Source organism: Oryctolagus cuniculus, chromosome 9 (genome assembly GCF_051225735.1).
Source record: "Oryctolagus cuniculus isolate XC-2025 breed Fujian yellow rabbit chromosome 9, ASM5122573v1, whole genome shotgun sequence".
NCBI lineage: Eukaryota > Metazoa > Chordata > Mammalia > Lagomorpha > Leporidae > Oryctolagus > Oryctolagus cuniculus.
Genome location: NC_142875.1, coordinates 52,829,232 through 52,856,663, shown reverse-complemented (window position 1 = coordinate 52,856,663; position 27,432 = coordinate 52,829,232). Strand labels below are relative to the sequence as shown.

At 37.2% G+C, this 27,432-nt stretch overlaps 1 protein-coding gene across 5 annotated transcripts in view; it reads right to left on the bottom strand.

The window, feature by feature from the left end:
- The window catches only part of DIAPH3 (diaphanous related formin 3), a 544,053-nt gene that overhangs the window by 366,744 nt on the left and 149,877 nt on the right, over window positions 1–27,432 (bottom strand). For all 5 annotated transcript variants that reach the window (XM_051850009.3, XM_051850008.3, XM_089303626.1 and 2 more), the window contains 7 exons: window positions 22,177–22,251; window positions 22,019–22,088; window positions 16,905–17,041; window positions 14,290–14,395; window positions 1,517–1,627; window positions 1,121–1,239; window positions 231–347 (listed from right to left, as the gene is read on the bottom strand). In XM_051850009.3, the coding sequence (XP_051705969.3) occupies window positions 231–347; window positions 1,121–1,239; window positions 1,517–1,627; window positions 14,290–14,395; window positions 16,905–17,041; window positions 22,019–22,088; window positions 22,177–22,251 (735 nt within the window). The remainder of the gene's footprint in view (window positions 1–230; window positions 348–1,120; window positions 1,240–1,516; window positions 1,628–14,289; window positions 14,396–16,904; window positions 17,042–22,018; window positions 22,089–22,176; window positions 22,252–27,432) is intronic.

Sequence of the window (27,432 nt, the reverse complement as noted above, 5' to 3'; positions counted from 1 at the left end):
CGAATTTTTACACAGACGAAAGGTTGTAGCCAAGAAATCACTGGAGCTTAAAAGGTAATAGTAAGATCATTTTATCAGCATCTATCTAAATGTATGCCCTGGGGAAGCATTCAATTATTAAATGTTATAATAGGAATAAAAATTTTTTGCTTGTCCAAATCAAATATCAGGTGAATCTCATAATAGTTCTTTTTAGGAAAAGAAAACATTGGAATATAATTTCCTCTTACCTTATAAAATAATCATTGCGAATCAGCAGAAGATGCTGAAGAATAGATATAAAATATCCCTCTGCTTCAGTTTCCTTAACAGTATTCCACAACATGTTGTAAACATCATGGGCATCAGTAAGTTGATTAAGGAATAGATACATTTATGTGTACTCTGTACCTAACAGCTATAATAATATGATACAGACTCTGTACCGTGAGGCTTTGAAAGACTGCCGTTTATCTTCCTCTACTCTAGACATCATGCACATTCAACACAGGTATTTAGATTTGACTATAGGGGAAAGTGTTGGAAATGGCAACTTGATCTGAGACTTGCTGGCTTCCCCTCTACAACCTACCTGCCTACCCTAAGCAAAAATGCTGCTGGGCACAAAGGCAGCGCATAGCCCATTGTGAATACTGTATTGTGAATACCACACTGAAAACTGACCAGAGCTGGTGGTAGGCATCATCTACCATAAGTATGCCTGGATTAAGATTAGGAATCTGATGGTTTTCAGGAATACAGACATCTGCAAAACACAAAATTAACATGGGGCCCATACAAGTCTGCACCACACACACCCTGGAGGCAGAGGTTACCTATTTTTAATGCTACATTAAAGGGAGAGAAAGTGCCAAACATTAAAAAAAAAAAAAAAAGACTGAACAAATATACACAGGAAGTCAGTTCAGTAGATTCGATTGGTTAACAGCAACTTCCATTTAAATATGTACAGAGTCACAAAAACACAAATTAGCTGAATAAACAATATTCTTCTGATACAAAAATGTTTCATTTTGTACTGTTTACATGAAGTGGGTTAAATATTTTAGGGGACATGGTTGTTTTGGATTTAGCAGTAATTTTACAGATTACTTGACTAATGTTCAAAACAAAAGGATATTCAAGTTCAGCTCTAATATCTTCGAGGCGATGGGAGAACTCAATCAAATCTTCTTCCTTATGCTCATCAAAGACTTTAAGTTGGATATCCAGGCCATCATTCTTAATACGTTTTAAATTCTAGAGATATTAAATAGAAATTATGATGAATGATTTTGTTTTTAATTATGCAAAAGAATTAATGAAAAACATATAAACAATAAACCAACCATTCACCTTGATTTATATTTAATATTTAAACTGTTAAACAATAATCATATCTACATTTCAGAAATACATTTTTATACTCAAGGCTTTTCCCACAGATAAATTATTCTTGAAGGTAATTTATCTAAATTTCCCCCTCTCAAGTACTCTTCTAATTTAAATATTAATAAGGAGACTGCAGGGCACTTACCGGCAATATCTCTTTCAATCCACAGCGCATAAATTCATTTCTGATGTGAAGCCTGAAGTCCAAATCATCAGGAGATGTAACAAGGGCATTGATGAGCTGCATACAAGCTACCTACAACAGATTACACAGTGAGACACAGACTTGATTTCCAACATTAAACAAAGAGTAACAAAATTGGGGAAAAAAAAAGGTTTTTTCCCCCCAAGTAACAGCAAATATCTTCTCTCACAGGACAACTTATTAAAACAAGGATTTCTAAGTAAAATAATTTGGTCAAATACCAATTAAAGAAGAAATATAGTTTCACTGGAGTGTTTTATTTCCTACTTATTTGGAGGTTATTAAGGTGAAAGGGAAATGAAGAAACAATAGCCATTGGAATCCTTCCATTAAAAAAATGCACTTAAACCAAAAGTTGGGATTTTCTCCAATAATATCATTTCATTTGTATACATCAGAAACTGAACATATCCCAGTTAAAAACTAAATATCAACTGGGTGGATAATATTTAGAATAGGGCAATAAAACAATTCCCCATTCATTCAGAGAAATCCAAAGTCCCACAGACTTGAAGGTAAACAGAGTCCTAAATGTGGTTAATGGGATTGTTAGACCTAAAAACTATGTAATGAACACTGCATAATTAAGTCCTGAAAGTTAATTGACCAGGTAGTACTTCTTTCATTTTGGCAAAGATTCTAAATTACTGTATGTTGCTTATTAGCACAGAAATAAATTATATAGTTCACAAAATGCTTTAATATAAGGATTACACTATAGATTATGAAAATTAAAAATCACAACATTTCTCAGTTCATGTTGACACTCCAGCTTTCAACTCCTCTACCTTTACCCCTGGCTGAACTGTATCTTTCATCATCTAAAATCCATACAATGGAAGCAAAAAAGATTCCCTCTAGAGCAGCAAAGTATTCTTTGTGGTTGTTGATAATGTTATTTTTCCAAGTCTACATTCTACCCAAAGTCTAGCAAAAACTACTGGACTACTGATCAATATGTTTAACCTCATGCTGGTCCCTAAATTGTCTTTTCTCCATCCCTTAAGGCTAGGTTTTATATGAATTTAAAGTGCCATTTTTAGATTAAGACACCAACAGGGGTCTCATTCCTGCTGGTTGAAATATATAGTAATTGTTATATTTGATATCTAAAATACAAAAATCTGACCAGCATGTCTCTACTGTCAAAACATAAGATTGCTTAAAGTAAGGGTGGAAAATAAGTCAGAAGAAAGAGCAAAAAGGAAAACATACTTCTCAAAAAAGCAAAACTTAAAACAGAGTTTACCTTTGCAATGTACATTCACTCAGCTGTAACCAGTCCATGTCAAAAAGTTTAAAATGTTTTCCTTGCACTCCCTTGCCAGTCATTACCCTGTACCCAGATTTTTTGCCCAGCAATGCTATGTAATTTTAAAAGATCTCAAAGAGCATATAATGTTTCTCTACGTTCTGAGAAAGTAAATCAGTCCGAGTCATCTGGTTTCTAGAAGTACACGAATTACAGGCAACTCAAAGAAAGCAGCAAATACAAGCAACATAAAAATTAGCAGCATATTTCAACTCAATGGAAAGATATGTAGATTATAGTATCCTGAAAGTAAGATGTAGATAACAGTGTCATAAATGAAGAAACATAATCCAGATTATGTCTAGGAAATATTCAAAAGGGTAATTCTCCATAGAAGAATAGAAAAGGAAATTAAAATAATGAACTTAAGTTGAATTTATAAAATTATTTCTCAATTCCAATAAAAATTTCCCATTACAATGGCCAACAAAAGCTCTTCAGTTAGTTTCTATCAAGCAAGCATATGTCCAAATATACAGTCACCAAAATATTTTTGTCCTTTACAGGCGAAAAATTTTGTAATGAAGACAAAGACCAAAGAATGCCTCTCGGCTTTTAACACATATATTAAGTTTTACAGTCCTGTAGTATGACATGGTTTAATATTCATTCACCACCCCAACAGATGATGATGCCAGTCCAGAATGTATGAAATCCCAATCAGTTACTGGAAACACTAAGAAAAGGATCTAGAACTACAAAAATAATTGGGATGTGTCATCTGTCCCAATGAGGCCAACTAGGTACAATAATTAAAATATAATGGGCGCTATATAAGAGTTATGTTTGGCATAGGATAGGAATACAGAGACACTAAAGAAGAAAAAAGACCACTGAATAACAGTCCTGCTTCAAGGATCAATAGGAAGGTGGCTTGATGAAGTGGACAGGATGTTCTAAGGAGAAGAATTAACATTATACAAAGACATGGCCCATTCAAGAATTACCACAAATTCAAATTTCATGAGTATTACTTTGTAAGGGGAGGGAGCTGGAGAAGGAGTTAATACATATGAGGTTAGATAAGAAAAGTAGGGACAGAGGAGTCTTGTGTGTTGAGCCACAAAGTTCAAATTCAATGGGAAATAGTAGAAAATCTTAAGTATTTTATGCAAAGGAAGAACAATAATAGATAATAGATTCAAGTTCAGAAGCTAGTGTAGAAGTAACTACAGTGAACAAGACTAGGATTTGAACAATTTTTGAAGTGTAAAGAAAAACAGAATTTGATGAGAATGAGTTAAAATAAATGAGATTATAGGCCCCCCCCCAATTTGTTGTTTACATATAAAGCAGTACTCTTAACAGATCTACAAAACATAAGGAAAGTAACAGATTTTAGAAGAGAACATATAATAGGAATAATTCATTAAAAAATAATCACTGAGTACATGTTTTGTGACAACTGGGGATAGAAAAAGAAACTTGAGAAATGAGAGTGATGTTCATCATTAAGTAATGAGGCATAAAGTAATCATGCTCTGGCTTGATATTCCAAAAATGTAGCATATGATCTCTATTAACTTGCATTATGTTACCCAAATTGTTTCAAGACATGCCAAAACCTACCTCCCTGTAATGCTGATGAGAGTAAGTAAACAAAGAACTTCGGTTCTCCCAAGAGCATCACTAATTTCTACCCTTTGGGCATCAAATTGCAATTCACCTTCTCTGCGATTAGTACCTGCACTTCACTTCTTCAAAGACTATGTATCGGTGACTACTAGGTACCAGACATTGTTTTTTTGTGCTTGAAACACAACTGTGAAAAAATGAAATTCCTGGAAGAGAGAGAAATAAGCCACGATTGACTCCATGCATTTGAACTGAGCAATGTAAGGGGCAAAGCTGTTATGTATTGAGATGTAAAAGACCTAAGAAGTAATAGATTGGAAAGAAAGATCAGGACTGCAGTTCTGGAGATGTAAGTCAGAAATACCTATTGATGATTCAAAAGACAATTAGAAAGAAAGTTGACAAGCAAATCAGATACAGCAGACACTAGCTCAACAATAACATGTAAAAGCCAAAATCCCAAGTGAAATTATTCAGGGAGTAATATAGGAAGAGGAGGTATAAGAACTCACTAGGGGGAGGGAGGGTGGCGCTGTGGCATAGGCTTTTTTTTTTTTTTTTTTTTTTTTTTTGACAGGCAGAGTGGACAATGAGAAAGAGAGAGAAAGGTCTTCCTTTACCATTGGTTCACCCTCCAATGGCCGCACCGCAGCTGGCGCACCGCACTGATCAGAAGCCAGGAGCCAGATACCTCCTCATGGTCTCCCATGTGGGTGCAGGGCCTAAGGAGTTGGGCCATCCTCCACTGCCCTTCCGGGCCACAGCAGAGAGCTGGACTGGAGGAGGAGCAACCGGGACAGAATCCAGCACCCTGACCAGGACTAGAACCCGGGTGTGCCGGCGCCGCAGGCAGAGGATTAGCCTAGTGAGCTGTAGCACCAGCCTGTGGCATAGGTTAAACCTGGAATTATGGGAAGAGGTTTCAACAGGGAAACAGTAATAATTGTGTCAAAAGCAGTCAAACAAGAAGACTAATCAATTATCACTGTATTTGGAAAAATGAAAACACTGGTGACTTGACAAGTTTAGTTTCTACAAATGGATAAAGCTGCTTTCCTAGTAAGAAAACAACTGCAGTCTCACATGTACCATATGCAATCAGTAAACATAAGTATGGAATTAGGGGTGAGCATTTGGCCCAGAAGTATAGATGCCACATGAGCTGCCCCAATCCCTTATCAGGGTGCCTAGGTTGGCGTCCTGGCTTGGCTTCCAATCTCAGCTTCCTGCTAATGCACACAGTGGGAACAGCAGGTAATGGCTCAAGTACTTGGGCTCCTACCACCACTTAGAAGACCCAGATTGAGTTCTGGACTCTTGGATTTATCTAGGGCCAGCCCAGGCTGTTGCAGGCATTTGAGGAATGACCCGGTGGATTGAAGATCTCAGAGTGTCTATCTTTCTCTCCCTCTTTCAAATATTTTTCAATCTTTTTAAGTATACAATTGGAAATGGCTCTAGAAATGCTCTTTGTTCCAAATGCATCTTATCACATTAGAAATATTCCCTCTCGACTTCTGGTTAAAACAAGTTTCTATATAAAGATAATTATCTCTAGGTCCAATTCTAATGTTTTGGAAAACAACATAAACTCACTTTTCACTCATCTAATCATCAGAAAAGGATCTTCCATGAGACAAAGTGTTTTTAGCAATATAACCTCTAGCCAGAGGAAAGTGTACGCACGTTTCATTCCAGGATTTGGAATAGCTGAGGATTTCCTCCAGCACAGCATTAGACTGAAGATGCAGTACAAAGACTGAGATCAGCAAAGCCCACACAGTCGAAGGTTGGAAAAGTGAGCAGCCAAAAAGATAAATACAAAGAGTGGGACAAATGTCTGCAATGTTGTCAATTGGGAAAGTTAAGAACATAACAGGGGGCTGGCGCTGTGGCTTAATGGGTAAAGCCACCACCTGCAGTTCCAGCATCCCATAGGGGCGCCCATTCTAGTCCCAGCTGCTCCACTTCCAATCCAGCTCTCTGCTATGGCCTGGGAAAGCAGTAGAAGATGGCCCAAGGACCCCCACACCCACATGGGAGATCTGGAGGAAGTTCCTGACTCTTGGCTTCAGATCAGTGTAGCTCCAGCCATTGTAGCCATCTAGAGAGTGAACCAGTGAATGGAAGACATCTCTCTCTCTTTCTCTCTCTCTCTCTGTACCTCTCTGTAACTCTGCCTTCAGATTAATAAATAAATCTTAAAAAAAAAAAAAAACAGGAAATATTTTCCCTCCAGTACCAATAAAGAAACTCCAAAGATTTTTAAATTCTATATACTAGTATTAATTCACAATAAAAACTAAACAGTCTATATTATATGAACAAACACAGAAACAGTAAAGTACATCAAATATAAAATTGCATAATTTTATTATCCTTCCAATTGAATGTTCTATAAATGATACACTGTAAGAAAACAAGAGCTTGAAAACTGCAGGCATCCCATACAAAAAGAAACTGCAGGCTTCAAGAGGCTATAACTTACATGACCAGAAATAAAGCAGAACTTAGATTTTTAAAAATGTTTATTAAGACCCTCCCCCTAGGACATCATCAGTTTTTCTTACAGCCTTCTTGCTGTTTGTTGAAGTTGCTAGTGTTGCAGTTTTCATGTGACATGTTAGGTAGCTTTACATTTTGAGTATATGTGTCTAAAGGGCAGGAATGTATTTCATTCATCTATGCAGTTCCAATATCCAGCAGAGTCCTGTACACAGTAGTCATTTAATCAACTAATTAACTGGCTAATTAAGAAACTTTAGAGTTACCTTTCAGACAGTAGTTAACTTTATCTTTCAGTTTTTACTGTAGCATAAATGAAGAAGCATATAAACTTAGACAACTGGCAGTGAATTCTAATGATAATCATTAGTTTATATCTGGATGTGCTCCATCTGATAACGTGAGTTCATATTAGGTTATGTTGTTATTTCTTTAATGTTTATAACAATCATGGCAAACTATTTCCCAATCTATCTTAATATCTTTGATATAGAAGTACAAGTCAATAAAAAATCAATCTACTTATGTAAACTTCTGCAAAAATAGCAGTCAAACAGAGGAAGTAAAACAAATTGATCTCTACATCCTTCTGGGATGCCTCTATGATTGTCTTAAAAACAATCCCTGGGCACCGTGGCTCACTTAGTTAATCCTCCACCTGCGGTGTGGCATCCCATATGGGCGCCGGGTTCTAGTCCTGGGTGCTCCTCTTCCAGTCCAGCTCTCTGCTGTGGCCCAGGAAGGCAGTGGAAGATGGCCCAAGTACTTGAGCGCCTGCACCCGTGTGGAAGACCAGGAAGAAGCTCCTGGCTTCGGATCGGCGTAGTTCCAGCCATAGTGGCCATTTGGGGGTGAAACAATGGAAGGAAGACCTTTCTCTCTCTCTCTCTCACTAATTCTGTCAAATAAAAAAAAAAACCTCCACGAATACCATATATTCTACATGTGCTCATTTCTTAAATGTGAAAACAACTTACTTGATATTGCAAATAACTTCAGATAACAGAGACTGTTTTTTGTTTTATAGGACTATTCATTACAGAAAGATCTTTACTTGGTCAAAATAAAACTTTGGTAAATTTTGAACATTTAAGGATAGAGGAAACAAAATCAAGTAAACCTGGCTAAGTACAGGAAAGCAGTGATCCCTACAATGGAAGTCACACAACTAGAAAACTGTTTCTGATTTTAACTGAAATGATCAATGACACTGTATCAGCCCTGGAAGGCACTCAGGGTTTTTATGAATGAAACAAGTGCCCTATATAGCCTCCTTGCTCAACAAGGAGGAGTCTGGGCAATGCCTAATACATTACTCAGTATCTGAATCAATACCTCTGGCCAAATGCAAAGACAATAAAAATTTTACGGAGAAAGACATCTGACATTCTAACGTAGACTCTGTTGGGCTACAGAAATTGTTCAGTTGAGTGACTCTGAGACCTGAAAGGCAAGACTGAGCATCAGTGTTTCTGATCAGCTTCTTCTTACTATTTGGAATCAGATTGATCAGAAGTCTTAATTAAATACCCTATGAGAAAAACTGAATAGGTTTAATCACAGTCTATGTATCAGATTAATCAGGTATTATGCTGCCCATAATATAAAGTTTATATCCTCTAAGCTCAGGGTTTCTCTCCTCAAACACATCCTACTGAAATTGGCCATTTTCATATCGCACTCTGGATGTCAAAATTGATCAGGAAAGTACTATTGCTATGAGTGACAATAAAATCCTTTGTTTTTTACTTAGAGTTCATGTTTTCTGATAGCATGCATACAACTCTGGCAGACTAATATATTATTTTACAAGTGGAAAAAAAATCTCGGATCTTTCCTGTTCGTTATACCCACAGTCCCAAGTGCAAGGGAACTGGATCAGAAAGACACCACAGGACAAGGAAGGTCCAGATTGCCATCACTGCAGGCCTGAGGACACACAGAGGAAAGCCAAGCATCTCCAGGACTCCCATGGTTCCTTCCCTTGCCAAAACATACCACAGTGCAACCAGGTTTATGACCAAAAAAGGATTTTAACAATTCCTTGGAATTTAAATATGCTTTTGATAACCTAGCAAAGTATGGCTCTGACAAAGACAATATGGAAGACACACAGAAGAGAAAAGAGGAGAGAAATCAAAGTAATAAAGTATAGCAGAAACTGAAAATTGTTGAACCCAGATTTATTTCAATCATCTTCTACCAAAAAGAGCTGGACAATGTCAAGGGCTGATCACACACAGCAACACTGGATCTAAGGGTGGAGTGTATGATGCCCTAGGACAGCTGTGCAAGAGGTCAGTCAGTTCCCAGTGTCCCCTTGCTGACCAGGGCAGAGCGTTGGGAAAAGGGTTTCCATGACAATACTGCCATACTTTAGTATGGCCTTTTTGTTCTGCATTACTTCTAGTGATGCATTATCCACATGGAGTTTCCTGAGGCTCCAAAAAAATCTGTAAGGTGCCCAGTAGCATTTTCTGCCTAAGTCACCTACAGGGGATTATGTTGCTTGCAGCAGGATAACCCTGTCTGATATATTTGAGAAAAGAAAATAATGTTTGCTTATTTTAAGCCCCATATTCATATCTATACTTTCTTTTCTGATAAGACTCTAAGGCCTGAAACTATTTCATTTCAGGTAAACAGCTTTTCATTTTCTTACTACATCAAATGGGGAAAAAGTATACTCAATTCTATCATAATCACAGGTAAATTATCTTTATTATTATGATCAGACTATCAAGAAAAACAATCCTCCTTTAAAAACTACTTTGCTATAAATATACTTCGCAATGAAAGAACAATGAGAATTTTTTGTTACTACCTCCGAGTTTCTCTAATTTAAAAGCAAACAATTGGTTTTTATCTTATTCAGTGACAAACAAGTTTTATTTTTAATTTGGTGATTTGCTGATATCACCCAGACTAGTACATTTTAATAAATGCAAATTATATAGCTAATGGAATGAAATGAGCACTTAGCACACCAGCTTTATGGGAAAATTAATAGCCAAGCTAGTTCTAAAATATACTTTATTTGGGGAAAATAAAGAAGAAAGTATTTTCATATATTAGGAAAGTGTTGCTTGGTAATTTTAAAGGAAATAGAACATAATTAGTAATTAGAAAATAGAATATACTTTTTTTAAAATCTAAGTTATCTCTCTAGAAAATGGTACCTTATATGCTTAAGCTTACCACCTTCTAGCTATTTCACATATTAAGCTTTAAAACAATGAGGAAAAACTCACTAAAGAGGGAAAATTTACAACAAAAAAGTTGAACGAAATAAAGAAGCTTGAACAATTCTTCCCATTGTCTCTTCTTTATCAAGAGCAATGGAAATTTAACCTGAATGTATCATAAAAATGAGACATAAATTAATGTAGATGATGTGCTAATGACTATTCACTTCTTGATAAATATTCACTTCTTGATAAAAACAGGCTTTTTAGCACAGCAAGTTAAGGTTCTGCTTGTGATGTCAGCATCCTTACACCTGAGCACAGGTTCGAATCCTGAGACCTGGCTACTCTGCTTCCTATACAACTTCCTGCTAATTGCCTAGAAAGGCAACTACTTGAGTCTCTGCCACCATGTGGAAGACCAGGTTGGAGTTCCTAGATCCTGGATTCAGCTTAGCCCTGACCTGCTCTTGCAGATCATATAGGGAATGAAGCAACAGACTGAAGATTCTCTTTCTCTCTCTCTTTCCCTCTTCTTCTCTCCAAGTTACTGATTTTTCAAACAAAAGAAAAAAAATTATAAGGGACATTCATAAATTTCCAAACCTACCAAGTTTAACAGAAAATATCATTACTGGGGCTGGTGCTGTGGTGTAGAGGGGAAAGCCACCACCTGTGATGCTGGCATCCCATATGGGCACTGGTTTGAGACCTGGCTGCTCCACTTCCAATCCAGCTCTTTGCTATGGCCTGAGACAAGCAGCAGAATATGACCCAAGTGCTTGAGCCTCTGTACCCGCATGGGAGACACAGAGGAAGCTCTAGGCTCCCAGCTTTGGCCTGGCCCAGCCCCAGCCATTGCAGCCATCTCGGGAGTAAATCAGCAGATGGGAGCTTGTTCTCTCTGTCCCTCTCTCTCTCTGCAAACTCTGCTCTCCAAATAAATAAATCTTAAAAAAAAATCATTATCATCATCAACTAAAGCATTTATTTTTATAAAATTGAGTAACCACTCAAAAATTTTCAAGAATGGGAATCAAATATATGACTCCACAATTATCCAAGAAAAATCCTGCTGCTAGTGCCCCTGCTCCCTACCTCTATTCACTTACCACCAAACAGGGAAAATCAACATTTAAAAAAAATCATCTTCACAAATGTTCAGAGCATATTCATAACAGTCAAAAAGTGGAAACAACTCAAATGTCCACCAACTGAACCAAACAACAAAATGTGAATACCCATATAAAAGAATATTATGTGGCAATAAAAAATATAGTGACACATACTCCAACATGGATGGGACCTTGAAAATATTATGTTACATGAATGAAGCCTATCACAAAGAACCACATATTACATGTTTATCACTTATGTGAAAAGCATGTAATATGCAAAGCTATAGTGACAGAAAGTCCATCAGTGGTTGTCTTGGGATACAGGGAATGTGGGGTCAGGAACACAGTTAAAGGGATAAGGGATTTCTTTTGGAAACAATAAAATGGTTCTAAAATTTACTATGGTAAAGGTTTTAAAATTGTCAATATAAAAAAACAAAATTGTAAACATTTTACTTATCTGTCACAGAGACTAGGACAAACAGTTGCCATCCTCTGTTTCATTTTTTATATGGCTAAAATTGAGAGCCAGGAATTCAACCCAGATCTCCTTCATGGATGGCACAAGGACCCAAATATGTGAATCATCACCTGCTGCCTGCCAGGGTGCCCACTGGCAGGAAGCTGGAATCAGAAGACAGGCTGATTCAAATTCAAGCACTCCAGTAGAGGATGAGTGTCTTAACCATATCTTAACAGCTACGCCAAGTGTCTTAACTCATAACATACACTTTAAAGATGCAAACTTTGACATTTATCTGAATAAATCAGTTTTTAAAATCACTTTAAAACAGCAAATCTTTAGATAAACAGTTGTTTAAAGTTTTCTTCAAGTCTAAATGTCTTCTATAAAATTCCAAACTTTTAATTGATAGGACTCTTTCTAAAGATATTCATTGGCTAAATAAAAATTCATGACTATAGAAATGTCATTTTTCCAGGTTAGTACCTACAATAAAAGTAATAACCCATAAAAGAAATGACAAATTTACCCAAAGACATTTTCAATTCACATAGTTTGCCTTTCAAGTTCATATTAGTTGACTTCTTATAACAGTCAATTAAAAATTAACATCAGGGGCAGGCATTTGGTTTAGCAGTTATGACATTACTTAAGACACCCACATCCCACGTAGGCATGGCTTGGTTCAAGTCTGGGCTCTGTTCCTGACTCCAGCTTCCTGCTAAGGTGCGCCTTGAGAGAAAATCCGATGTCTCAAGAAGTTGAATTCCTGCTACCCAAATGGGAGACCTGGAGTGAGTTCCCAGATCCTGGCTTTGGTCATTGCAGGCATTTGGGAAGTCCAACAGATAGAAAGTCTGTCTGTCTGTCCCTGTGTGTGTGTGTCTCTGCCTCTCAAATTAAAAAGAAATTAAAATTAGATAGATTTAATTTAATAACTCCTATCCAGAGAAATGTAATATCCCATGTAACCAAGTATTGGATTTAATAGTCAATTAATGAGGTGATCATGTAATAACTAGACAGAATTAGGCTTTGTTCTTAACTAGGCATTCCTTATTCCATCTTTCAAAGCTTTAAATACTTCAAGTAGTGTAACACTGCTGTAAAGAAAAAGACAGGACCCAGTTATACCAAACTTTTTTTTAATACATTTTATTCTGAAAATATTACAGATTCATAGAGCTTGGAGAAAAAAACACCTTTGGATAATCTAATTGTTTAACTTCACAACATTTCCTTTAGGACTACCCTCATTAATATCTTCACACTTTATTAGATGTTAATACTTCCTCCGTAGTGAATAGGAAGGCTGGCACAAGGTGAAAAAAGGATGGTTTAAAAAAAAAAAAAGCATCACGTGACAACATACTAAGGAGACCAGATAAAATGACAAATACAGAAGAGGAAAGGAAAGGAAACAGGGGGAAACAGAAAAGGAAAGGAAGAAGGAGCCAGGAAAGGAAGTAGGAAAACAGCAACAAAAGCCATATATATGTATATGTATATACATGTATGTGTGTGTACACACACACACACACACACACACAGATGGTCAGGCCTGCCTGTTGCAGAGACAAACAATCCCAGCCACAGGGTTCCTCAATAGCCCTAACACTGTCACCTGACATGTCATAATAAATCCATTAGTTGCACAGTTTCTAACATTTTCTGATTTTTCTTCAAATAATAACTTTAAATTTTTAATTTGCATTTTAATTTTAAGGTTTGATTTTCTATTCCTATTACACTTAGAAATAATAAAATGGCCAAGTTACAGAGAGGTTTTTTAAAAAATAAAAGCAACATTTTACTTCTTTTACCTGTGAAATGCATTTATTTCATATCAATTAGCACATTAAATTCCAAATTTAACTACCCATTAGTGTCATCTGAGGATCCTTCTTAGAACACCCAAAGGCCAGGTCCCAGCAACCCCAATTAAACTTTAAAGTCTGGAGCTTAAAACTAGGTATAAATATTTTCTTTAAAGATGTTCAGGTTTGATTAGCACTGCTCATAACAATAATTATACCAATGAAAATCCCTTGTGTCCTTTTATTAAAGGAGAAATTAAGTGAATAGTAGTTAGCTTTCATACTAATATTTAAGTTTAAATGAGACTTTTTGAAAGTACTTTTGAAAATATCTGTTACCCTGAGTTTCATTATTACTCATGCAAACTCTCAACTTTTTGGTTAAGAAAATTAAAACAGGAGGCATAATTCACATAACTGGCAAAACTTTTTAAAATTTCTAATAAATTAATGAGATTGAGAATAAACAATTCATAGGATTTGATAGTTTCTTACAGAAAAACCTAATAATTCCACTCTTAGAAAAGTAACCTTAAAATATTATCATAGGTATTTACCAAGATGTATCTACCACATAAATGATGACACAGCACAACTTAGAATTCTATATACTCACTAAAAATAATGCTGTGAAAGAATGATAAATGCCATGTACAACTTCATAAGATACTCAGCCAGTCACAAAACAATCTGGATGATATGTCACTTAAAAACAGATTTTATGTATGTAAAACTTACTTGCAGTTGAGCTGAATTGTGCCGAAGGCCTTCAACAATTGAAGAAAATCTGTCAATTTTTCTTTCTTCTCCAGCTGAAGTTAAAGCTTCTAAAACGTCCTCGAGGCTATTAGAAATTTTAAATCTATTAATTGAATTCCAAGTAGCAAATAACCCAACTGCTTCATCCTACAAAAGGAGTCAATATATCCTGACAACCAATAATACTTGGAAGTAGCTTTACTAAGCACATAGTATGTACCAAAACACTGGTCTAAGCATGATATGTTTTTATTCATTTGTCCTTGACAGTAAGTCATAAAGATGCCTCCTAATCAAGCACTTACATAATATATACCACATCTCAGGTTCTCCTCACAATACTTTACAAATATTGACTCATTTTAAAGTATAAAGGGACCGGTGCTGTGCCATAGCAGGTAAAGCTGCTGCCTGCAGTGCCGGCATCCCATTATGAGCAGCAGCAGTCCCGGCTGCTTAACTTCCAATCCAGCTCTCTGCTACGGCCTGGGGAAGCAGTAGAAGATGGTCCAAGTCCTTGGACCCCTGCGCCGCAAGACAGACCGGGAAGAAGCTCCTGGCTTCGGGATCAGTGCAGCTCCAGCCATTGCGGCCAACTGAGGAGTGAACCAGCAGACGGAAGACCTCCCTCTCTCTCTCTCTCTCTCTCTCTCTCTCTCTGCCTCTCCTTCACTCTCTGTGTAACTCTTTCTAATAAATAAATTTTTAAAAAAATAAAGTACAGAACAGCTATATAAAGTAGGTACTGTTATTAACCCATATTATAGATTAGGAAACTAAAGCAGAAAAAGGTTAAGCAACTTGTCCAATATCTCACATCTACTAAACTGTAGAGCAAGGATCTGAAATCAGATAGTCTGGGTAGTAAGCCCCATACACATGCTCAACAACTACATTCGAATGCCTCCCAATGATAAGTAAATGTGTAATAGCCAAAAACACATGTGAGCATTATAAAAACTCAAATATAATATACTCATTATCATTTTTAAGAACTATATTGCCTCCTCTGTAAAAAAAAAAAAGTAGCTTAATAGTTCATAGTTAACAGCACACCTAGCATACCGTAGAAGCTCATCATTTCTGGACACTGGCATGTAGTACTAAAAAATAGATAGCACTTTGATATCTATCCTAACAGACAAGAAGCAAAACTAATATGAAAGAAGGAGGAGGAGGATACTAAAGGGGGGCTAAGGGAGAAAGTAGAGGATAAAGAGGACAAAGGAGAGGAATGAAGAAGGTGGCAAAAGAAGAGCCAAAAGAAGAAGGTACAACAAGGCAGGCGGAGTCCAAAAAGGAGGCAGGAGAAAAGGGAGGAGGAGGGAGTAGGCACTAAGCAGGCACAGCGGATGGAAAAAGGAGGGGGAACTCAGAAAATACAATGGAGAGCAAATAAAATTTGTATTTGATCTATATACCAAAACTCATAAGCAATTTTAAACTGGAAAAGTGAACCTACAACTGTGCATACTTGGGACTGCCAGCTGGGTACAGCTAAGCCTTTCCCCAGATACACACTACAGGCACTTTACAGGAGGCAGAGGGCCAAGCCTGAATTAGTGCCTTTCACTCTTCAACACAGGCCATGAAGTTGAGCTGGCTTAATCCCATCAGCTACAGTAGAGCTGATTTCCAGACAAAGAAATTTTCACCTAAAGATCTCTGCCTACACTTACATGAGAAGGATATTTGTTAGTTCTTTTGGTTCCTCAGTTTTTACATTTTTATCCTTTTACAATGTGTTTTAAACAATTTGTAAATGCTTCCTTATAATTAGAACCACAATCTTCTTTAAAAGAAAGGATGTTTTAATATGTATATGTCTTCAAAAATTTCATGGAAATGCGTATTATGGATTTTAATTTTTCTTGGCAACACTGTAATCTTTTTTAAAAAATTTATTGATTTGATTTATTTATTTAAAACCAAGTAATAGGGACAGGGAAGGAGGGACAGAGATTTTTACTAGTTTTTACCAGTTCACTAGTTAACTCCCCAAGTGGTTGCAATGGGCAGGGCTGGTTAGGCTGAAGCCAGGAGCCAGGAACTCCTGAGTCTCACATGCAAGTGGCAGGGGCCCAAACACTTGGGCCATTTTCCTCTGCCTTTTCTCAGTCACATTAGCAGGGAGCTGGATCAGAAACAGAGCAGCTAGGACTTGAACTGGCACTCTGATATAGGGTGCTGGTGTTGAAAGCAGTGGCTTAACCCATGACAATGCAATGCCAGCCCCAACATATATGAATTCTATTTCTCCACAAACTTTTTGATGTATGCTCATATGTAATGTAATAGCCTTTAGTTATTGCCCTGACATATATGATCAAGATCTTTAAAACTCTAATATGTACTTTATGAGCAAGCCCTTTGTACTCTCAGCCAGTGAAGTGCCATTACACGTATCACCTAACAAGTCCACTTACACAGGACAACATACATTGAACTACAGTTTGAATTAATTCTATCTGAAAAAAAAAAACATAAGAAACAGAATCCATGTGTATATTTCTCAGAGTATTTATAGATAATGAGACATTAAATGAATCTATAAATTAATTATACAACTAGAGAAAAAAGTTGTAAACACTTACATGCTTTCCTCGCCTACAATGCATACTGCAGAAAGGAGTTTAACCACATCTGTCATCATGCTGGGATGCTTGGGATCCATGGCCTTGGCCAGTAAGGAAAGACTCCTCTCTTCACTCATAATTCTCTCTAAGCCGTACTATAAGGTTTTGAAAATAAGAAGTTAAATGTCAGGAGTTAGAAAAATAGTTCTTTCAAGTTATTCAAAGCATTTTACAGAATACATTTTTACATCTAGTAAAGCCTGAAGATACAAAGACCACGTAGCACTCTTAATTCATAAAAGTAATCGCTTTATATCAAGAACTACATGTCTCAACAAAATCCAGATAAGCTCTCAAAGGTTATTACAATACAGCTGATAATTATTAAAAATAGAATTGTGGTCAACTAGAGAAGATGAAAAGCAGTGAGATATTTGTAATTTCTCAGCAGGAACATATACAACAGCCAAATATTGAACCAGACACTGAGGCCATGAGGACCTTTTTCAAAGGAAGGAAGAAGGTTGGTAAGACAGAAATCACCTCAAGTAAATGCACAGATCTGTACTGTCCAAGAGAAATATAATGTGAACCACATGTACAGTTTTTCAAGCAAACAAGTATTTGCAATAAACCTGATCTAATACATCCAAAGTTTCATTATAATACATAAACAGTGTAAAATACTTCTGAGTCTTCAATTTTTCACTCTAAGCATTTGAAATACAGGTATGTCTTACACTTATAACACATGTTAATTCACTTTTTTTTTTTTTTTTTTTTTTTGACAGGCAGAGTTAGACAGTGAGAGAGAGAGACAGAGAAAGGTCTTCCTTCTTCCGTTGGTTTACTCCCCCAAGTGGCTGCTACAGCAGGCGCGCTGCGCCGATCCAAAGCCAGGAGCCAGGTGCTTCTCCTGGTCTCCCATGGGGTGCAGGGCCCAAGGACTTGGGCCATCCTCCACTGCCCTCCCGGGCCACAGCAGAGAGCTGGACTGGAAGAGGAGCAACCGGGACTAGAACCCAGCGCCCATATGGGATGCCGGCGCCTCAGGCGGAGGATTAGCTTAATGAGCCACGGCACCAACACATGTTAATTCAGACTAGCCACATTTCAAGTGTTCAAAAGCCACATGTGACTTTTGAACACCTATTATGTAGTACAGACATAGAGATTACTGCTTCACTCATAAATGTGCAGAAACCGCCACATTGAGTATATTAGTATCATTCTAATCAGAATGATATTTATCATCAGACAAAGCAGTTGTAAACACATTACCTAAGTGGGATGATTTAAGATAAGGATAAAGTTTGTTTGTTACTGCCTGGATGTTAGATCCAATTAGAAGATAAGTAGTTATGTTAATTTTGATTTATGAATGCCTACATCCCTTGGGCCCACTTATAATTTACAGAAGATAAGTCTCATATCAGAGGATGAGCAGAAGCAATAAAACAATACTATTTATCTATTACACATCACAGAGAATTATTCTAAAGAGAGAGAGATTGGTTGTTCACTTGCCACAAAACAGTAAAATCAAAGGGCCTTAATCCAGATTATAGACCTATTAACTGTGGCTTAACTCAAAATAAGCAGTACATATGAGCAACAAAGTTGAACTGATACCAAATTAAGAACCAAATGTTTTGTTATGAAATGCTACTTATAAGTTTCTTATTCTGTATGTGTCATTTGTTCAAAGAAACCTTCACATTGTGAAGAAATATTCCATTTGCTTTAAATCTGTAAAGAAACAGAAACAATGGAAGAAGCACAAATAGAAGGGCAAAGAATCCAGAGCATGATTTTTTGGAGAGAGTTCTCTGTCTTAGTGATGTGGGAACATTGACAAAGGGACAGCTAACCCAGTTAGGAAATGGTTGCCTTTGTGTTATCTTGAGCTGTTTCATAACAGGAAACAGAATGAAAAAGTAGGAACAGGATTAAAAACTACAATTTGCCTTGGTAATCATCCTAAGGAACTGTAAGCAGTTTATAAAGTTAACTGATCCAACTCAGAAAGTCATTCAATGGTCACCAAGTACCAAAGCACTGGCTCTGTCCTAATGAACCTGAGAATTAAGTCAAGCTCACTTCCAACACTCACCTTCAATTCCCACCTGGATGTTCTTAGTCAGCACCTGTTCTTTTGGAATCAAAATTACATGGCTCCTCCTGCCACTCAAGGATACTGATGCTGATCTCTTTCAATACCACCTACCATCCTGAAAAGCCTCAAGCCCTAGAATCACCATGTGATAAAGGGTAGAATATGAATATTCCCCGATCTCATTGTTTTGAACAACATCCTGTGACCACAAAGGTCCTTATAGGAGGTGTTCTCTAACTTGGTGAACACAAAAATATACGGTACTTATGTTAAGACTAGAATGAGTTTTGATTACCGCTACACAGTATCTCTAACTGAATATAAAACTACTGCCTACTTGTATAAAATTACTCTCATTGGATTACTAAAGCTACAAAGGAAAACAAAACAAATTTTTGACTCTGAAAAAAGTTACCTTACCAGTGCTAGCAACAAAGTGCATTTAATGAAGGCTACTGTAGGTTACAGAGGCATAACAAAGATTAGAAGGTGTAAGGACGTATCTTTCCTGAATGTCAAGGACCCACTCTGGGTAATATGATAACTGGCCTGTTCTAAACTGAAGACCAATGCCAGCTTCCATTTGCATTCCACATGCCCATTATTACCTAGTAGAATTTCAGCCATTGGAGACTATTGTTTTTGTAGGCAAAGTCCACACTACATGGATTTTGGTGCTGAGCAGCTACCCAAGGTGTGGTGACGCCAAGAGACACTGACTTTAAGAAGAGGACACTCCTGCTGTGAGTACACATCCCACAGCAACATGCTAAAAGTCTTCAAACTGAAGCCTCTATTCTAGTTACTTTTAGACAGATTAACTTTTCCTTATTACTATCTTTAATTTCCTTCTTCCTAATTATTCCAAATATATTTCCATTTTATGGGAAATGATGTTACTAAATCTGTTTACATTAATTACATAATTACTGCTAACAAGTAAACTATCATGTTCTTTTTTTTTTTTTTTTTTTGACAGGCAGAGTGGACAGTGAGAGAGAGAGACAGAGAGAAAGGTCTTCCTTTGCCATTGGTTCACCCTCCAATGGCCGCCGCGGCTGGCACCACGCGCTGATCTGATGGCAGGAGCTAGGTACTTATCCTGGTCTCCCATGGGGTGCAGGGCCCAAGCACTTGGGCCATCCACCACTGTACTCCCTGGCCACAGCAGGGAGCTGGCCTGGAAGAGGGGCAACCGGGACAGAATCCGGCGCCCCAACTGGGACTAGAACCCGGTGTGCCGGTGCCGCAAGGCGGAAGATTAGCCTAGTGAGCTGCGGTGCCGGCTTCATGTTCTTTTTCATCATTGAAGAATTATACTAAAGACAGCATAGTAAGGTTTAACAAATTTCTACTCATAGATGTGATCAAATAAAGTTTAGGAAAACTATCCGTCTCAAGGATTAAAAAAAAAAATAAAAAGAAACTTTACCAAAAATTTAACATTAAGCTTACAGTTTCAGATATTACCATACTAACTCCAAGACCTATAGATTATTCAAAAAGCTACTTTATCTATCTGAAATCTAATTCTCAAAAAACGAGTAGTTCAATACAAAAAGAATGTTTAATTTCTACATTAGTTATTGTCCTTGAAAATTATATCTGATTTCAGGAAACAGAAAAAAAAAAAATTTTGGTTAAAAATAGAAAATCTGACCCCAGAAAAATTTCACTGGACATGAATAATTTAAAATTATAAATATTTGTGTGTGTTTTTTTTTTTTTTTTTTTTGGACAGGCAGAGTGGACAGTGAGAGAGTTAGACAGAGAGAAAGGTCTTCCTTTGTCGTTGGTTCACCCTCCAATGGCCGCTGCGGCCAGCGCGCTGCAGCCGGCACACAACGCTGATCCGATGGCAGGAGCCAGGTACTTATCCTGGTCTCCCATGCGGGTGCAGGGCCCAAGTACCTGGGCCGTCCTCCACTGCACTCCCGGGCCACAGCAGAGAGCTGGCCTGGAAGAGGGGCAACCGGGACAGAATCCAGCGCCCCGATCGGGACTAGAACCCGGTGTGCCGGCGCCGCAAGGCGGAGGATTAGCTTAGTGAGCCACGGCGCCAGCCATAAAATTATAAATATTTGTTACAGCTAATAAAAAGATAAAACAAATAAGTACTAATATTCAAAAATGTAGTCCTATAAAATTTTATTTTTAAAAACAAAGCAAAATAGTATAAAATAAATCAGAAATACACAGATGATTTTGTTGTAGAACAAAAAACCATCCTATCATACATGAAATTTCTTCTTTTGATGTCTAAAAAGGCAACTAAAACAATTATCATAGCATCACACATCATGGAATAGATGCACTCAGCTGTTGAAGCTGAAGAAATGGCATGGGATGATGCCAATTTCTATAATTAACAGTATAAGGGGAAGAAAGAAACACTGTCAGATAAATCTAACTTCAGCAGTGAACTCAAAGAATATCTCCTTTTTGATGTATCCTCTTGAAATATCCAATTCTGCAGATCCTCCATACTATTATGTGGTCTCAAGATTACTTCTATCAAGTGCCATTGCTCCATTTCTGGAACCTGTTCATACATCGTCACATTAATTTCATCACAGATTCTATATTCCTAGAATAGTGAGAATCCAGTCTTTCCACCCTCGGTATTATTGCAGACTTCATTTAATAACTGTGTACTATTTTAAAGTGAACCATGATATACTTTTGAAAATTCAAAGATAGGTAAAGATAGGAAGAGAGACAAAAAGAAGGAAGAAGGGTGGTTGAGGGAAGAAGGGAGCAGAGAAAGAAAAGAATTCATCAACATATGAGGAGTTAAGCTTCAGAAGAGGGTCCATCATTCCCCAGTTCTCCCTGTCCCAAGATAATTGGTTTCATAAAAAAATAGAATCAATACAATGCAGTAATTTTTTCCCATCATGTGCTGCAAAGTACATAAGAGTAACACATCTGTTTAGTGCAAGTGAATTTCTGTATTTCAGAACTCTAATTCATATCAGAAGTGGTGATGGACAAATACTAATTAACTCATACATACCTGTGTATTCATCAAGGCTTTCAGACATTGTATAACTTTGTGTTGATTCTTCTTTACAATATTTTCCTGCCTGTATTGACATAAAAGTTATCAGTGCTGAAATTGTAATAGGATGTACAAATGTAGCTTCATTGAAAACAATTATTAGCAATACTTACGTTTTTCCTCTAATTAGTTTTTCCAAAATATCTAGTAATATTCCAAGACCATCACATCCAAAGCTTTCAACCCAACTGAAAAACAGGAAAAAGGTAATTATATGTTGTCAGTATTCTTGTTAGAAGGTCATGGTAACACTAAATATCTGCAAGTATTTTACAATTGACATTCATAATCATAACTATAATATAACACTATGACTCAATCTCATGGAAACAAGGCACTAAGATGGGATAAGGCAGTTCTGTACTAAACTCAGCTTACACAGGCAAGTAAGAGCTAACTATGTATGCCCATTTCCTCCTCCAAGCTCTGTATTTAGTGACAGCACATTGGTAGTTTCGAATCACCCATGGTCAAAGTATTTGCCCCACAGAAATTGGCAAATATTACCAGTCAGCACCTCGCCCACTCATCTACCCAGATCTGGCTCTAAGACATGTAGCATATAACCCTGGATAAGCCTCATTTTAGGTACTTCCATTGAACAGAAACTGGAAATATCTATAGGGGGAAGATGCAGATTGACAAAAAAAAGACTATTGAAAAAATTAACCAAAATAATTAAAAGGGATGCTTTTAGAGAATTTCCCAAAACATTAAAATGCATCCCTATAGATGTTAAGAATTCCATAAGTTTCAAAGTTTAGTTGCTTAAAAAAATTAAAAAAAAAAAACATTCCATCATTTTTAAATGCATGTTTCCATCTCAATTGAGCTATATCTATTCTGAGCAAACATCTGGCCCTAGTGGTTAAGATGAAAGTTAGAATGCCCACATCCTGCACTAGAGTGCATGAATTGAATTCCCTGATTCCAGCTTCCTGCTAATGTGTACCCTAGGAGGTAGCAGTGACAGTTTAAGTAGTTGGGTTCCTGGGAGTGCTGGACTAAGTTCCCTGCTGTTGGGCAGGTGGGGAGTAAATCATAGCACATATGGAGATCCCTCCCTCCCTCCCTCCCTCCCTCTCTCTCTCTCCACCCCCCACTTCTCTGCATCTCTAATATAAAGTAACATTTTAAAATTTAAACCACATGTCCATACATTCACTAACCCAATCATGGCACCTTCTGTATTCCACTAGACAATAACTCACCCTGGTTAAAGAAAAACAACTGTGGTAGAAATAAATACCTACTATCAGTGATAATTTGGAAAGCATTTGCATACATACACACACACATATAATTCTGACAATAATCTCATCAAAAATGAGGGAAAGAAAAAGATAGGTGTCTATTTCTTTGTAAACTTGTTTGTATGTATGGTTGTAATCTGTGTGTAAAGTTTGAAGATGCTAAAAATCAAAATTTATTCAAATAACCAAAAGCAACTTTATGAAGAATAAAAATGTTTAAGTCACATTCTGAAAACATACCGTTTTAGTTAAGACACAGTACAATATTTCCAATGAAAGTGAAAATCATATAAAATATGCTTTCATAAAAAGCTACAAATATTATGAAAATCCATCTTCTTCATTTGCCTATTTCTATGACCACCACTTGACCATCTAAAAATACTGGAAATTTCTGATTTTATGAAAAGGAAAAGAAATTTGGTATTTAAATCAGAGGTCTCTCATCAGGCTATTTTAGTCATCATTTCTCTGTCCACTGAAAGCCCTGAAATAACAAATTCAAGGATGCATTGAAACAGGAAAGATACTCCCTTGTAGAAGATTGAAGATTACCATTATAGTTAGAGTGAGGAAGAAGTTAAATAGAAGTTGCTGTTTTCAAACCAGAATGCTACTTCAAAAGTAAAGAGTTTACTCTCCACTATCAGCTCCAGACAGATTACCTGTGGGCATTTCAAATCTTGCTTTCATGTTGCATGAAAACACCTACAGCATTCCACTTAACTGCTTGCCTTGTTGACATCCTATTCTGTATTTATTCTTATTTCACATACAGCAGGGTAGCTTGAAACCAAATACGTAAGAAGTAATTTGAGAGTGTTACTTAGGCTGGTATTGAGACATGTGGAGAGAGTCTCTGTTCGCCAGTCCTGCCTATGTTAGTACTTCACAGTAGGCTTTCCATGTCTTGTTTGAAGTCATTTTTCTACAATCTCTAGATTTGAAAGTATATCCACAAAGATGTTCTAAAACTAACATAAATGTTTAGCATTATTCATTCTGTTGTCACCTATAATCATTGCAAAGAATATGATTACTATTCACAAAACTGCCCAATGCAAAAATACAGTAATTTTAAATTATGTTAATATAAAAAATTTCTTGTACATAATATACTTATGTTGTGATCCACTGTAAAATTCAGGACACATATCAATCCAAGTAAACCAGCAAGTTCTCTGATTAATAGAACAGATATTTAAAGTTTATCACCCCTAACATAATAGCAGCAACTGGAATAGCAGGACCCACAGAAGATCTCAAATTATGTACAGACACCCCCACCCCGATAATTCTTCAACTATAGAACATGAGTCAATAAAATTGATACCTACTCACATATATTACATATAAACTCATTCTCTAAAAAACAAAGTGCATGTAAAGAAGCATTATACCAAATCACTTGACTTCTATCTAATTCACTGTGGGAATTAATTTCTCAACAGCAATAAAATCAGAGAAGTAGGCAACAGCCTTCCAAAAACCAAGTTATACCTCACATTTCACAAAACATGAAAAATGAGAAAAACAGGATAGGGTAAAGAGAGAGGAAACTATCATGCTTGAGAAAAAAAGAGAACAATGTAATACTTATGCATAAAAAAAGCCAATGAAAGCATAATACGCATGAAGGTCTCCATGTTTTCTGAAAAATCTGCAAGGCCAAGTTATCACTGTATTAACAAGTTGTCATTCATGAACCCATTCTCTAAAGGGTTTCACCACACCCTGCCCCCCCCTACTATTTTCAGCAATACAATGTTTAAGGATGGAGTATAAATATCACTTCCCATTTTTCTGGAAAAGATGTTCAAAATAAAAGATGATATTGAATAGGTAGGTCTGCAGTCTTGACAGGGGTTTATTGAAATCCATAGCTTTCTATGAAAGTGAAAAACTTATCATGTAAGAAACAACCTGGAAAAAAATTATCAACTCATCTATAAATGATCGATCTTCAGCAAACAAAATCTACACTATTTGTTCTGTGCCTTTCAGCATAGTACCCTCAGGCAATTCTGTGGTTTAACTATAAACCATATGCATGGCCAGAATATGCACTGTGCAAATGCTTCCTCTTCATAAACAGGAATGACAGAGATCTGTATGACATTGGTACTAGAGGGGGGAAAAATCCCTTACAACAGCATATATATATAGTGGTATGCAGAATGCTAATTTAACACTCTTCTTCTTAACTTTCTGTGACAGGAAATATTAAACTCTTAATTGCCTCAAGAAAAACTACGTATGTATACTACCACGTAGCACTTTGTAGAAGAGGTCTCAATGTAGGCGAAAAAAAAAGACAACAGAACTAAAAGGGGGGGGGGGGGGGAGTCTCTAGAATTACAATGTTCAAACCACTATTAAAATGTTCCAACACAGCTTAGGCTTTGAAATGCAGTTACTGCTTCTGGAAACACAGGATGAAATCAAAAGTGTGCAAAGTGGTTTCTGACATATTGTTGATTTTAGGAAGCAAATATAGTCTCCTCATTGAGCAGCAGAGGCAACAGTCCAGATAAAAGGAACAAGCACTAACAAATGCACTATCAAATGTCACAAAGTAACCCACCCACCATCACTTTGTTTCCTTTAGTTATTACCTTGCTTCCCAGATGCACTCTTCAGAGCAGAATAAATGGATCACAGATCATTAGAACTGAAGTAAACCTACCAGACTGTAAGGGCCACCTTACAATGATACATCCTCTTTTTTTTTTGAGAGGCCAAGTTAGAGAGAGAGAGAGAGAGAGAGAGAAAGGTCTTCGTTCCGTTGGTGCACCCCCCAAATGGCCGCTACAGCCAGCGCTGTGCCGATCCAAAGCCAGGAGCCAGGTGCTTCCTCCTGGTCTCCCATGTGGGTGCAGGGCCCAAGCACTTGGGCCATCCTCCACTGCCTTCCCGGGCCACAGCAGAGAGCTGGACTGGAGGAGGAGCAACCAGGACAGAATCCAACGACGCAACTGGGACTAGCCTATTGAGCCGCTGCAGGTGGAGGATTAGCCTATTGAGCCGAGGCACCGGCCCGATACATTCTCTTTTGAGAATAGGAATCATTTCTCTTTTAAAAAAATAATATTTGACAGGCAGAGTTACACAGAGAGACAAAGCAAAAGAGAAAATCTTCCATCTGCTGGTTCACTCCCCAAATGACAGCAAGAGCAGGAGCTGGGCCTATCTGAACCTGCTGCTTTCCCATGATACCAGCATTGCAGGCAACAAGCACCAGTCCCCCAGTCACCATTTCTTAATTGTCCTAGCACTGCAATGAATTACACACTTAAATGGTTTAGCATAAAATCTGAACCTTCGTTCAAGTTTTATAAATAAGGAAAGAGATACACAGAGAGGGATTATGATAACCTAGAAACTGCATCTAGACATGCTGGTACCAATTACCTGTGCCCTTACTTGATATATGTGGATAAAGTCACAAAGAGAAGCCATCTTCTTTGCAGCAATAATAAGCCTGTCTTAACCTTCACGTTAGAAATATCAACTCTGATTTCAGAAGAGGTTTTTTCCTGTGAACCAAGGATGATGAATCTGGAGTCCTTGACCTACAGCATACTTTAGGACTTGATTGACTGCTGCTCAAAGGGTGATGCTTCATTACTACTAACACTCAAGTACTCAATTAATGAAGGCAGTCAGCCTTTGATAAGGGTTCACTGTGTGCTTGATTCTACACTAGGTAAGAGAAATACAAAAATGAGCAAAATACGTTCTCTGATCTTGAAAGGATCACACACACACTGGTGGCTGAAACAAATGTTGAACACAATTATTACCATAATGGAATAAACTGCTGTAAATGTGGTACAGAAGATAAAACATCTACGTCTCCTGGAAACGTCAAAGCAGCTGGTGTCTGACTTAAGTCCTGAAGGTAATATTATAAAGGAAGAGAGGTTATTAGCAGGAGAAAACACACCTAAAGGCATTACCCATAAAAGATGCTGAACACCACAGGCAGCTGTTGGGTTCTGCCAATGATCTGAATGATCAAGTAAACAGAACTGAGCTTTCTAATTCGTAATTATGGGTCATCTCTCTACTCATTCAGATCTTTAACTATTTGTGGTTTTCAGAATAACAGCACTC